A 12,208-nucleotide genomic window follows, 5' to 3' on the forward strand; every position below is an offset into this window, starting at 1 on the left:
CCTTTTAGTTAAATAATATAATTTACATGTCTTTATTTCCTGTTTAATAAATGCTATATAACTTTTAGATCCTTTCCTAATTTCTAGAACTATTTCCAGCCATAGAACTAAACAAATCTGTATTTTCACTTATACCTATGAAGAGGTCCTAATTTCTGAATTTTAATAACACAACTTTTTTCCCACTGGAACTAAACATTCAGAGCAATCATGGCAGTACTATTCATTTATTTGGCTATGATTCAAAGTGAAAACAGTAACTGTTCATTTTTTTTTTTTTATAATTTCAGTATTCTTCATTTGGAAATAATTTGGAATATGAGCACTGTCATAGTCTAATGAATTAGGTGCATTTTCCCTATTCCTGTCTGTTACTCTATATAGTCCAGATATAATCAAATGTAAATTACATGTTGTAAATTTTGAAAATCAGTTATTTAAATGATATATGGTATGTGTCTGATTTATTTTATATTCCTATTCTCGGTGAGACTGATTTGAAAATATTTTTTATTAATGCTCACTTTTTTAAGTGGCCCTACTCATCCCAGATTCATTCTCACCTTAAGTCTACTTCATGTCTAAAGCACCACACACGCACACACACACACACACTCACACACACAGTCAGAAAATCAGAGTTGTGCAGGGACTCTGTTCTGATAGCACTGATAGAATTCAATGTAGGGGAAATTATAGCTAACAAAAAAATGACCTGAGATCTCTGAGAAGAGACATTGCTTATTTTGTGGCTTTTTTGTAACCCTCAAATCCAGAGCACCATAGCTGCATGGAAAGTGATGTAGAATGAGTGTTCTTGTCCTTCCTTGTGCAATTCTTGTTGCTTACTAAGATGAACAATAGCTGCAGTTTTTTCAACCAACTCTACTAGGATTTCATGGCCATTTTTGATTCTCATAAAGTGGCTAAGTGAAAATGAAGAGTTTCCTCTTAGCTCTGAAAAACAGATATTTTACTCAGATTTCTGACACTGAAAAGATACCGTCCTTGTTCCAGAATCTGAAGATATTTTGAGGTGAAAATGCCATTAGATACTTCACAAGTTCCATTTCACCTGTGTAATTATATGGACAGATTACAAGAATCATCTTTCAGTATTGTTTTCTTGAATCAATCAAACCGTGACTGGTTTTAAAACCCATCGTGTTTAGTTTGTCTAGCTTTCATCCAGTGAACTACTTTGCTAGGTAGTTAATAAGTGAAGTTGACCAGATCCCTTTGGTCTTTGACTGGGAGGAGGTTAAATTCTCTCTTAGATGTGATGTATCTCCCATTAGGTGGAAAGTGTGTTTGTCCTTAGAAGGAGCCCCAAAGAATTCATTTATATTAATGATTTCTGTGCTATTTGTTCTTGTTGTGATTAATAGTAATCCTCTCTTTTCCTTCCCCTCTTCTGCTGCCTCTTTCCTTTTCCTCCCGTCCTTTCTGAATTATTAAATTGGCCTATATATTTTTTCCTTGCTTTCCCTTTTTTTTTTTTTTTTTTTTTTTTTAATTTTATGATCTGTTCTACTCTGTGTTCCTCACTTGCTTGGGTTCCATGTTGCTAGTTTTTATGTTCGCACGCTCATTATCACCCTTTTTTGTACTTCAAATCCCAGCAGCTGCCCAGCCAGGTCCCTGAGCACAGCCCTGTGGTTTATGGGACTGTGGAGAGCACTCATCTTGCTGCCAGCACCCCTGTCACTGCAGCTAGCGATCAGAAGCAAGGTTTGTATATAACTGTTTTCTTTCCTATTTTTTTTTAAATTAAATATATTGCACTCAGTATTTAAGGGCAGGAGTGAAACATTTGAGGATTATTTAGATACCCACTTGTAAACAAAGTGTCAAGATGGAAAATAAAGTGTTCTACTTTTAGGAAAGTAAAATAGGGTTGATTAGTAAAATTTTTCCCTATATTTAATTAATACCTCACTTGATACGTATTTTTAGGTAAAACCTAATTTGCTTGAAACTGGTTTTGTTTTTTGGTGGTGATGAGAACAAGGTTGAAGAAATAAATCAAAGTATATATTCCTTTACAAGAATAACACAGTTTTATTTATATATTTAACATGTGTATCTTGCTATTTTTAAAAGCATGAAATATTTCTTCATGTAAATTTGGCTTCTGTAGCTTCAGTTCTGTAGTACTGAGTTTATCCTGGTTCCATCATGCACTAGTATTTGGTCTTAATGAGTCATTATGCTTTGTGTCTTCATCATACTGAGGGCTCTACTCCCATTTACCTAGCAAGTGTAAAATGCTTGTTGAAATAAACATACAACATCGCCTTTTGAATTATAAATAGAAAACTGTAAGGGAAAGCTCATGTCAGAAAATGGGATATCACAGCCTTTCTTTGTTATGTAGTTGGACCTTAATCAGAATTGGGAAACAGTTCTTATTAGGCACAGGGAAAGCATAGAACTCAGAGCATGCTTTTACAACGTTCCTGACTTCATTATAAGAGTGAATAGAAAGCATATGTGATTTCAAATTTTTTGAATTATTCATTCCTCCAGATCCCTTCATATATGATGTTAGTTAGTAAACGTACTTTCTAAAAATTATTCTTTAAAAGGTACTTGGGAATTGGCACATAACCTAAGCAATATTATATATTATTGGGTGTTTGGTTTTTTTTTACAGCTTTTCACACTTAGAAACATATGTTTGATTTCAGGATTCTAGAGCATACAAAGATAATAGGTTTTTTCCCCTTTAGTATTGAGGAACCTAGTAAACTTGAATAGAGACACATCCTATATTTTGTTTTTTTAAGATTGTTCCAAACCAAAAAATAGATAACAAACCATAACCTGCCATCCTTCTAAAAGTTGCTCTGTCAGATACTTGAGCAGTACTCAGACATAAAGACTCATGCATACTTTGAGTTAAATTTTTTAACATGAAAGCCATTCACCTTGCAGCAGTGCACGTGGTGTAGGCATTGTGGAAGATCACTTTCTGCCTCCAGTGATAGAGCGCTTTTCGATCAAAAGTCAGAATATTTTCAGAGTAGAGTATAATTTTCAAGGTGTTCTCTTCAAAACATTATTGTTTACAACTGTGCCAACTAATCTTTTTTGCTAGTTAAAATTATGATAAGCACATTGAATACTTAACATCCAAAGAGACCTCATGATGTGTATCCATCCTATATGCAAACTTCAGCTGGAACACAATATAGAGAATTCATAAGATGTCTTAATATGATAGCTGTGCTCTGCTATGATTTTTAGATTATGAAACTACTCCATTTTGCCATCTTTAGGCCTTGATTTCCATTAGGAAGAATACAGAACTCTTGGTTTTCTCTCAATTTTTTATGCTTAGTAGAAATTTGAATAATAAACATTCCACATTGCTGTTCGATGTAGATATGAGTGCATTGAAAATGTTTTCAGTTTCCTTGATGGAAAGAAAAACTTGACTTTTAAATATATTTCATAGTGCTTATAACGAACTCTGGGGGACTTCTGCCCTTTCCCTCTTAGTACCAGTTACTTTCCAGAAAACTCAGTTAACTATGTTTCTAATTGTGCCCATAGCTAACGAACATATAGAATAGTTTTCAGAGTAATTTTTAAACCAAATGTGTGTAAGCTCAAATAACATTAGAAAGGGCTCACCAATTTTCAGAAGAATTTTTTACAGTTAAGAAATTTTAAAAGTTTCTTTACATTCCTTTTGAAATTAAAGTAAGATGCAAAAATATACTGTTTTAAAGAATGCTGGATTACCCTCAGAAATAATAGACTCTTGCATTCTAGGTTGGTTGGTTTTTCTCTCATATAAATGTGAGTTTTAATTGGGTAACAGTATCTCATGTTAGCTCCAAAGTCTCCTGCCAGCTTTCTTTACCTAAATACTTCTTTTTCCATGTACCTTTGTTTTTTTCCTCCTGAACTGGAAAAATGTGGGATTTGGTCATCTTATTGTTCAGACTTAATCTATAAAATACTCAGTTTCCCCTTCTGTAAAATAGGAACATAATAGTTTCTATCCCAGCAGTGATTGCAAGAATTAAAGAATATGGTGTCTGGCCTGATTACTACCATATGAGAAGTGCTTAGTAAACGTTAGCTACCATTATTACACTTCTGGTTTTCTCAGAGTTTATAATATGAACAGCTGAAATGTACATGAACATCATGTTGCCAGACAAATATGACATTTCCCATTTGTTTGGTACTTTATAAAGATATAAAGACACAGGGAAGACCTTCACTGTGGTGAGTAGAGAGAAAGCCATTGAATGTTGAGTGAATTTAAAATCATCAGTGGGCATTAATGATGTCTAGACACAACTTGATTGTTGACATTGTTTGAGTAGGTACATTCAGCCCAGTGTGCGGAGGACATGATATGGACAATGAAATACAAATAAAAGTTATTTGTGCCTTAGTGCCTTTCGAAAGCACTTAGTATAGAGTAGGTATTCAATGAGTGATATTCTGTTGTAATTCAACCATTTATAGCAATGTTGTTCAACTGGGGCCCCCTGGCATTTAGGATAGGACTGTTCTCTGTCAAGTGAGACACAGTCCCTTAAGTTGCAGGATGCTTACTTTCCATTCCTGGTCTCTGCCCAGGAAATGATAGTATCACCTTCTCAATCACGTGAGGCTCCTGACAACCAAAAGGCATCCATCTGGGCAGTTGGTTCCACTGCCATTTGAGAATAAAGGGAGCAGTTTGTCCTTATAAATATGGCATTTATTGTAGAAACTTGGATAAGTGGAAAGAAAAAAAATATCTCTTGTCTCATTATCTAGAGCCACTGTTAGTAAATTTGATTCCCGACTTTCCCATATGCATATGTTAGTAGTGTCTGTGTGTGTGTGTGTGTGTGTGTGTGTGTGTGTGTATATATATATATTTATATATATATATATATATATATATATATATATATATATATATATAACCAAATTAGGCTTATGCTGTACATAGAGTTTTGTGCTCTGCTTTTTAAAAAACATCTTTTATTATAAATAACTTTCCAAATCCTTTTTCTTTTAAAAGCCTATTTTATATGATCCCATTATATACCATTATATGGCCCAGGCTATTATTTCTTTAGTAAATCCCTCATGTTAGACACTTAGTCTATTTCTGTTTTTAATTGCTATTATAAAGTGTTAATATAAATAACCTTAAATCTTCCAGACCTATATATTTGCTCGCTCTTGCATGATTATTTCTTTAAAAAAAATTCTTAAAGATGGAGTTCCCACAATTTCCTAGAGATGACCAAATGGTAGAAATATTTGTAATGCAGTATCTTAGATTTCAAACTATCATGGCTTTGCAAAGCATACTCTTAATAGTAAAAGTTCTTAGATAAAATCAGTGTTCTTTATCTTTATTTAGATTTACTGTAGTATACTTTTCAGCTTTTTGTATTAAAACTTGAATGAATTAAAGGAGTTTAATTTCAGAATGAGGACCTCTCAAGTTTTTGTTTGTTTGTTTGTTTCTTATTTCTTCATGTTAGATTTTTCTCAAGAATATGTCGAAATTTCTATAGTTCTGGGTTTTCTTTTGTTTTTTAGTATCAGAAATTTTACTGTTCAAAGTTAATAATAGAATTGACATACTCTTACTAGGTTATTAATGTGAGAATTACTTTTTACTATTTAATGCTTCTAGTTTTCATGCAGTGTTTATAAAGAGTGTTGTTATCCTGGTGTGCTTTCATGTAATGTAGGTGACCCATGTGGCAGTTACTCTAGTGATTTGGAAATTATGAGTGGTATTTTAATAGATGCATATTTATCATATATATCTTACATATTTATAACAAATAGGCAGATTTCTTTGAAATCTGACGACTAAATCTGAGGGATTTGACAGAGAGCCTAATCTTATTTCTCCTGTACAGTAAATAAAGTTCAATTTAAGAAGCACTAATCTCAACACCCATAAATTAAAATAAATTTTAAGACCAAGAACAACAATTAATGAATGATGAATGATGAATTATATTAAAGGATGAATTATCCTTTAACAACTTAATGGTAATATTTACCATCTGTTTCTCTGATTAACGAGCATATTTTCGATCACAAACTGAAATACAATAATTTATTGTGAAGACTTATTTTCACTGATGGATAAAGATTTCACATAAAGTGAAGTCTCTTTCACTTTAGATTATCTTTTAGTAGTGCTTAAAATTCTTGTTTGCATTTGATGAACATGCCCATCAGTGTCTGTTTTTCCAGTGGAGCCTGTCATGCTACAGAAGCACCAGGGCTGAATCTCCTTTCGCTTCATCCTCCCAGGAATGAATTACCTATCAGTTTACCTAGAATTTTAGAATATGGAAATTTATGTTTCTGGTTTACCTTTATTGTGATTATCAGTTTCTCTTGCACTCATTCTTTTTCATCTATACACAGATAAGCATATTACACATTCTCAAATATTTCAGGTGTATATATTATGTTTCTTTTTTATTGGACTTGATTATCTGAATATTAACTTGGTTTCTCCTTGAGGAATGTTTTTTACAAGATAAATTTTTATTTTTATGTTTTCACATTATTTCTGGCTATATACATGCATCTTTTGAAAAAGGAAAGCTAAATATTTTTTATTGTGTATAATGGTTTAATCTACTCTTATTTGTTCTTGAGCTTTTCTGCCATTATAGTGTATCCTTGGTAGAAAAATCTTCTATAGGGAGAAAGGTATAGTAGAAATAAAAGTCTCTACTTAAAAAAAAAGTTCCATTTCTGGAACGGTTTAGCTTCAGTTTTGATGAACTTTGCCGTTGTATTCTTTTTCATAGAATTATTTGGTTAATTGTTGATTCTTTCTTTAACTCCATAATAAACTATATTCATTGGTGACCAATTAACACAAGGTATAACTAGAAAATATGACAGTGTTTTTGGAGTGGCAGAAGAATTCTAATAATTTGGTCTGTCTTCTGTTGCCCATGATTTTGAGTAAGAGATGAAAAGAACTGGCCCAAAATACTATAGTATAATCTCTGATCCAAGAATTATTCTTAAACTCTTTTTGTTTTTTTCTTCCCTAGAAGAGAAGCCAAAACCCGATCCAGTGTTAAAGTCTCCTTCCCCAGTCCTTAGGCTAGTCTTTAGTGGAGAGAAGAAAGAACAAGCGGGCCAGCCATTGGAGACAACTACAGTGGAATCCATGCCAGAACTTCCTCTGCCTCCATCACCTACCACTGTTTCTCCACTTGCTCGAAGTACAATTGCTTCCCCCACCTCGGCTGCTCTTAGTAGCCAGCCAATATTCGCCTCTGCTGTAGATGACCGGTGTGAATTCTCCTCCTCAAAAGAAGACACAGTTCCTATACCCAGCCCCATATCTTGCGCAGAGACATCAGATCCATCACCAATAGATGTAATTGATGATGATATATGCAAGAAATCTTGTAGTGTAGCACCTAATGATATTCCACTGATTTCTAGTACTAATCTAATTAATGAAATGAATGGAGTTAGTGAAACATTACCAGCCACAGAGAGCATTGTGGAAATAGTAAAACAGGAGGTGTTGCCATTGACTCTTGAATTGGAGATTCTGGAAAATGCTCCAGAGGAAATGCAAGTGGAGTGTGTCCCAGCTCCCATTACCCCTTCCACAGTTCCTTCCTTTTCTCCATCTCCTCCAACTCCTCCAGCTCCTCCTCCTCCCACACCAGCCATTGTTCCTGCTGCTGCCACTAATATTGGTACTGCTGGTGTTCCCACCACAGTCCAGAGGGTCTTAGAAGAGGATGAGAGCTTAAGAACTTGCCTTAGTGAAGATGCAAAAGAGATTCAGAACAAAATAGAGGTAGAAGCAGACGGGCAAACAGAAGAGATTTTGGATGCTCAGAACCTAAGTTCAAGAAAGAGCCCCAGCCCAGGTAAGCTGTTGTGCCATTAATTATTTTATGCTTGCTGAACATGAAAAAGAAGCAGTGTTTGACTTATTTTTTAATTGGCTACTTTCCTTGACTTCCAGAAACATCAAATGAATGCTGACAGTCGTAGTCTGATTTCTTCAATGGTGTGTTTATGTTTTAGTGCAGCCTGCAAAAGAGTTACTCCATTGTCTAAAAATGCAAATGAAATTTCAAATATACAAAATGCCTCCAAGGTATATGTCACTGTACATGTGTTTTTTTTTTTGTTTTTTTGTTTTTTTTTTTTTTGTTTTTTGGTTTTTTTTTGCCTCGTTCATATGAATCAGTTCCTCAGTGGTTAATTTTGTCATTTTGGGGCTGGAAACCAATTAAAACAAGCATACTGTCCTTAATCTTCTCAAAATTTTAGAACCCAGTCTATCCTAAACTTAAAGGAATTCATCTCTTCTTTAATCTGGGATTTAGAAAAATAGCAATCACAACAGTTGTTGTTTATAACTACTTCTGAAAAATGTGCTTTCTCTGATTAACTCACAGAAAAGTTTAATGCTCTTCATTTTTTGCTTTTACCCTTTAATAATTTTATCATTAATATTATTCTTCCCAGTCCAAAATTATTTAATTATTTAATGTAGTATCACCTAGAATCTTAGGAACTAACCATTGGATTTTTATAAATTTTTTTAAGATTGTATTTATTTGAGAAAGAGTGAGAGAGTGCACAAGGGGGGGGGGGAGGATAGAGGGAGAGGGAGAAGCAGAAGCAGACCCTCTGCTAAGCAGGAATCCTGATGCATGGGGGCTTGATCCCAGGACCCTGAAATCATGACCTGAGCTGAAGGCAGATGCTTATCTGACTGAGCCACCCAGGTGCCCCCACCTTTTTTTAGAGATGGAAAGAGAGAGAGTACCAGTGAATTGGCGTTGGGGGGGGGGGGAGGGAGATGGAGAGAGAGAGAATCTTAAACAGGCTCCACACTCATCACAGAGCCCGACCCAGTAGTTTGATCTCATTACCCTGAGATCATGATGAGCAGAAATCAAGAGTCAGATGCTTAACTGACTGAACCACCCAAGTGCCCCTGAATTTTTATAATTTTAATCAAAAATTATCTGAGGCCTATCAGCTAGAGTCAGTAGCCCACAAGAATATGGCTTTTAACAAGTCAGCATAGATCATCTGGTGCAGTAGTGCCCCACACAATATAATTTGCTCTCACTATACCTCACAGGTTAAATTATACAAATAGAGAATTGTGTGCTCCCCCAGCATTTATTCTAGAAATGGAGTGGATGGGAAGGTTTTAGTCACCAACATCCTTGGTGTTTGTCTTTTTTGAGCTGTCTAATGGATAGTGAAACTTAATAAAAACCCTGATTCCTACTTTTAAGATACAACTTTCCCATACAGCTCAGTTCTTGAGGCAGTTTCCTCCTGAATATCTTAGGGGAGTTGTCTGGTTTCCTGGAACAATAGAACATCTAGTTCAACCTGGTATAACAGTGCAAGGTGTGGTGGGGACAGGGAGTAATGTTTCATAAATGATTGTAAATCACCTGTTCTTCGAGATGGGCCTCTATCAAGTTAGTATATTCACAGTGTCATCACTGTTTTAGGAATCTTCTTTCTTGGTGGGGTGATGACCTCGGGCTTTATGAAAAAAACAATTTGGACATGACTAAAGGTGAAAGCCCTCCAAGGAACACTCCTTTGTTGGAGAACAATAGTTTGACCTTTCATTGTCGCCTTTCACATACTCACCTGTGAATTGTTAGCCAACAGCTATTGATGTGGTAGTTCCACAATTAGGAGAAGCTATTGAAGACAAATGTTTAAAAAAACAAATAACAGAAAGACAAAGTAATCATAGGGAACCTCACGTGGTGCTCAATCCCAGAACCCTGGGATCATGATCTGAGCTGAAAGGCAGATGCTTAACTGAATGAGCCACCGAGTCACCCCTCAAGTTCTTTTATATGCTGCAGATTGAGCCCACCAGACACCTGATGGTGGAATGTACTAACAGAACAGACTCAAGTGCCAAGCCTTCTGGCAAGCCCCTTGTACAATCTCTCATCTCCATATGATATACGCTTTCCTACTATTTATAGTAGTTCATTTCTTTGCAACATGATCTCAAAAGTTTCATTCATTGGATATTGAGTCATACATGTCTCCATGAATAGACATGGATTCTTTGTTTAGAATTTAGCCCACTTTTCCCGAGACTTACTCATTTACTTCCAAAAGAAACCATTGCGCTTACCTGCTTCCAGACAGAGTAATCCAGACAGTTTAGGGGGAATGCTTTACTCTATCGGACAAGAGAACTCTTTCCAGGATAACGTAGCCTTGCTAAAAGCACTTTCATTTTCCGGTGCTGACCTTTACCTTGCACACAGTAGTCTTTTTTTTTTTTTAAGAAAAAATTTTATTTATTCATGAGAGACACAGAGGCAGAGACACAAGCAGAGGGAGAAGCAGGTGCCCTACAGGAAGCCTGATGTGGAACTCGGTCCTGGAACTTGGATCATGCCCCGAGCTGAAGGCAGACACTCATCCGCTGAGCTACCCAGGCATCCTGCGCATGGTAGTCTTGAGAACTGTTTCTCAATGGCCCCCAGCCATTCCTTTTATGACTTGCCTTTTATAAAATCCTATCCTTAGCCCAGCCCTCTGCACCCTCAGCACATGACCTTGTATCTTTGTTTAGAATATTGAGTGCATTAAGTATGCCTTTTTTTTTTTTAGCCTTCTGCTGTAGCTACCAACCTGGCTCCATCCAAACTTTCATTGGAGTTTATTAGTTTAATTAGTTTATTAGTTGTCCCTTGCAGTCTCCTATATATTCACTGCCTTCCCAGTGACTTCTTTGTCATTGTTAATCTGCTGAAGTCTATCTCATAGTGAAAACACTCCCTTAATCCTACACGTCCATTTAGCTGTCATTGAAACTCTCCTTTCCTTGTCTCACTCAGGCTTCCCAAGAATAGTCTATCATTTCTTCTCCTCTCTTCACTCTTCAACTAATATCATCTGCTTTTTGCTCCCAGCTTGCTATCTTACGGTCTTTTCACCACATGTAACACTACTCATTGCTTTCTCTTTTTATTTCTATAGTAAGATTTATTGCATATAATTTCTTTGCAATTAAATTCATCCCCTTTAGCATTCATTTCTGTGAATTTTGACAGACATATAAAGTCATATAATTGCTACCACAGTCAAAATACATAACAGTTCCATCACCAAGAGAATTCCCTTATATTTGGATCATGTTCTAATTCTGTTACCATTTAACACATTCTTCAGGGTTGATTTCATCTACTCTGATGGTAGATGGCTCCCAGTGGTATATGCAGGTAACTTGTAAGTTTTTTGTCTCCATCCTCAACTTCTTTTCTCAGTTTCTGTCTTCTGTTTCCTTGTGCCTGCCAAATCTCCATTTGGAAATAGCAGAGCCATCTCTAATTGAACATGTCCCCTATTGAACTAATCACCTAGTTCCCTAAACCTGTTCCTTTATCTCAGTTAGTGGCACTGGCTTTATAAGCTAAAATCCTGAAGCCACTGTTGATGGACTTATTCCTTGAATTACTTATCTTTCATGTAAATCATTTAAACAAGGTTCTCAGGGATCCCTGGGTGGCTCAGCGGTTTGGCGCCTGCCTTTGGCCGAGGGCATGATCCTGGAGTCCCGGGATCAAGTCCCACGTCCAGCTCCCTGTGGAGCCTGCTTCTCCCTCTGCTGTGTCTCTGCTTCTCTCTGTGTGTATGTGTCTCATGAATAAATAAAAAAATAAAATCTTTAAAAAAAAATAAACAAGGTTCTCTGATTTTACCTGAAGCAGTTGTTGAATTTGTCTGTCCTCTCCTCTTCATTTCCTGCTCTCATTGCCTTAGGACCTCTCATGTACCTGGCATGTCCAGTTTTGCTCCCCTTCAGGTTCATTCTCCACCAAACAGTCATCTCTTTAAAGTATAGATCTGACTTTACCACTCCTTTTTCTTTTCTTTTTTTTTAATATTTATTTATTCATTCAGAGAGAGAGAGAGAGGCAGAGCCACAGGCAGAGGGAGAAACAGGCTCCATGCAGGGAGCCCGACGCGGGACTCGATCCCGGGTCTCCAGGATCACACACCCTGGGCTGCAGGTGGCGCTAAACCACTGCGCCACTGGGACTGCTCCACCACTCCTTTTTCATATCTCTACTTAAACCCTTTAGGATGTTGAGTGGCATTGCGGGACATTCACCTTTCAAACAAACTCTACCCTTCTACTCTTTACTACAAGATCTTCATTATATTT

At 36.2% G+C, this 12,208-nt stretch overlaps 1 protein-coding gene and 1 long non-coding RNA gene across 32 annotated transcripts in view; one reads left to right on the top strand and one right to left on the bottom strand.

Moving 5' to 3' along the window:
• Positions 1 to 12,208, top strand: part of EIF4G3 (eukaryotic translation initiation factor 4 gamma 3) — a 330,809-nt gene that overhangs the window by 214,257 nt on the left and 104,344 nt on the right. For 14 of the 27 annotated variants that reach the window (XM_049106169.1, XM_049106142.1, XM_049106171.1 and 11 more), the window contains 2 exons: positions 1,572 to 1,731; positions 7,059 to 7,898. In XM_049106169.1, coding sequence (XP_048962126.1) covers positions 1,572 to 1,731; positions 7,059 to 7,898 — 1,000 coding nt within the window. The remainder of the gene's footprint in view (positions 1 to 1,571; positions 1,732 to 7,058; positions 7,899 to 12,208) is intronic. The other 13 variants (XM_049106153.1, XM_049106082.1, XM_049106119.1 and 10 more) reach the window with 2 other exon arrangements.
• LOC125754415 (uncharacterized) overlaps positions 1 to 12,208 on the bottom strand; it is a 38,181-nt gene that overhangs the window by 8,267 nt on the left and 17,706 nt on the right. For 2 of the 5 annotated variants that reach the window (XR_007408537.1, XR_007408534.1), the window contains one exon: positions 2,038 to 2,253. The exons of 2 other annotated variants lie outside the window; for them this stretch is intronic. This is a non-coding gene — a long non-coding RNA (uncharacterized LOC125754415). Of the gene's footprint in view, positions 1 to 2,037; positions 2,254 to 9,455; positions 9,550 to 12,208 lie in introns of those variants that run through there. One more of the 5 variants, XR_007408539.1, reaches the window with a different exon arrangement.

Source organism: Canis lupus, chromosome 2 (genome assembly GCF_003254725.2).
Source record: "Canis lupus dingo isolate Sandy chromosome 2, ASM325472v2, whole genome shotgun sequence".
NCBI lineage: Eukaryota > Metazoa > Chordata > Mammalia > Carnivora > Canidae > Canis > Canis lupus.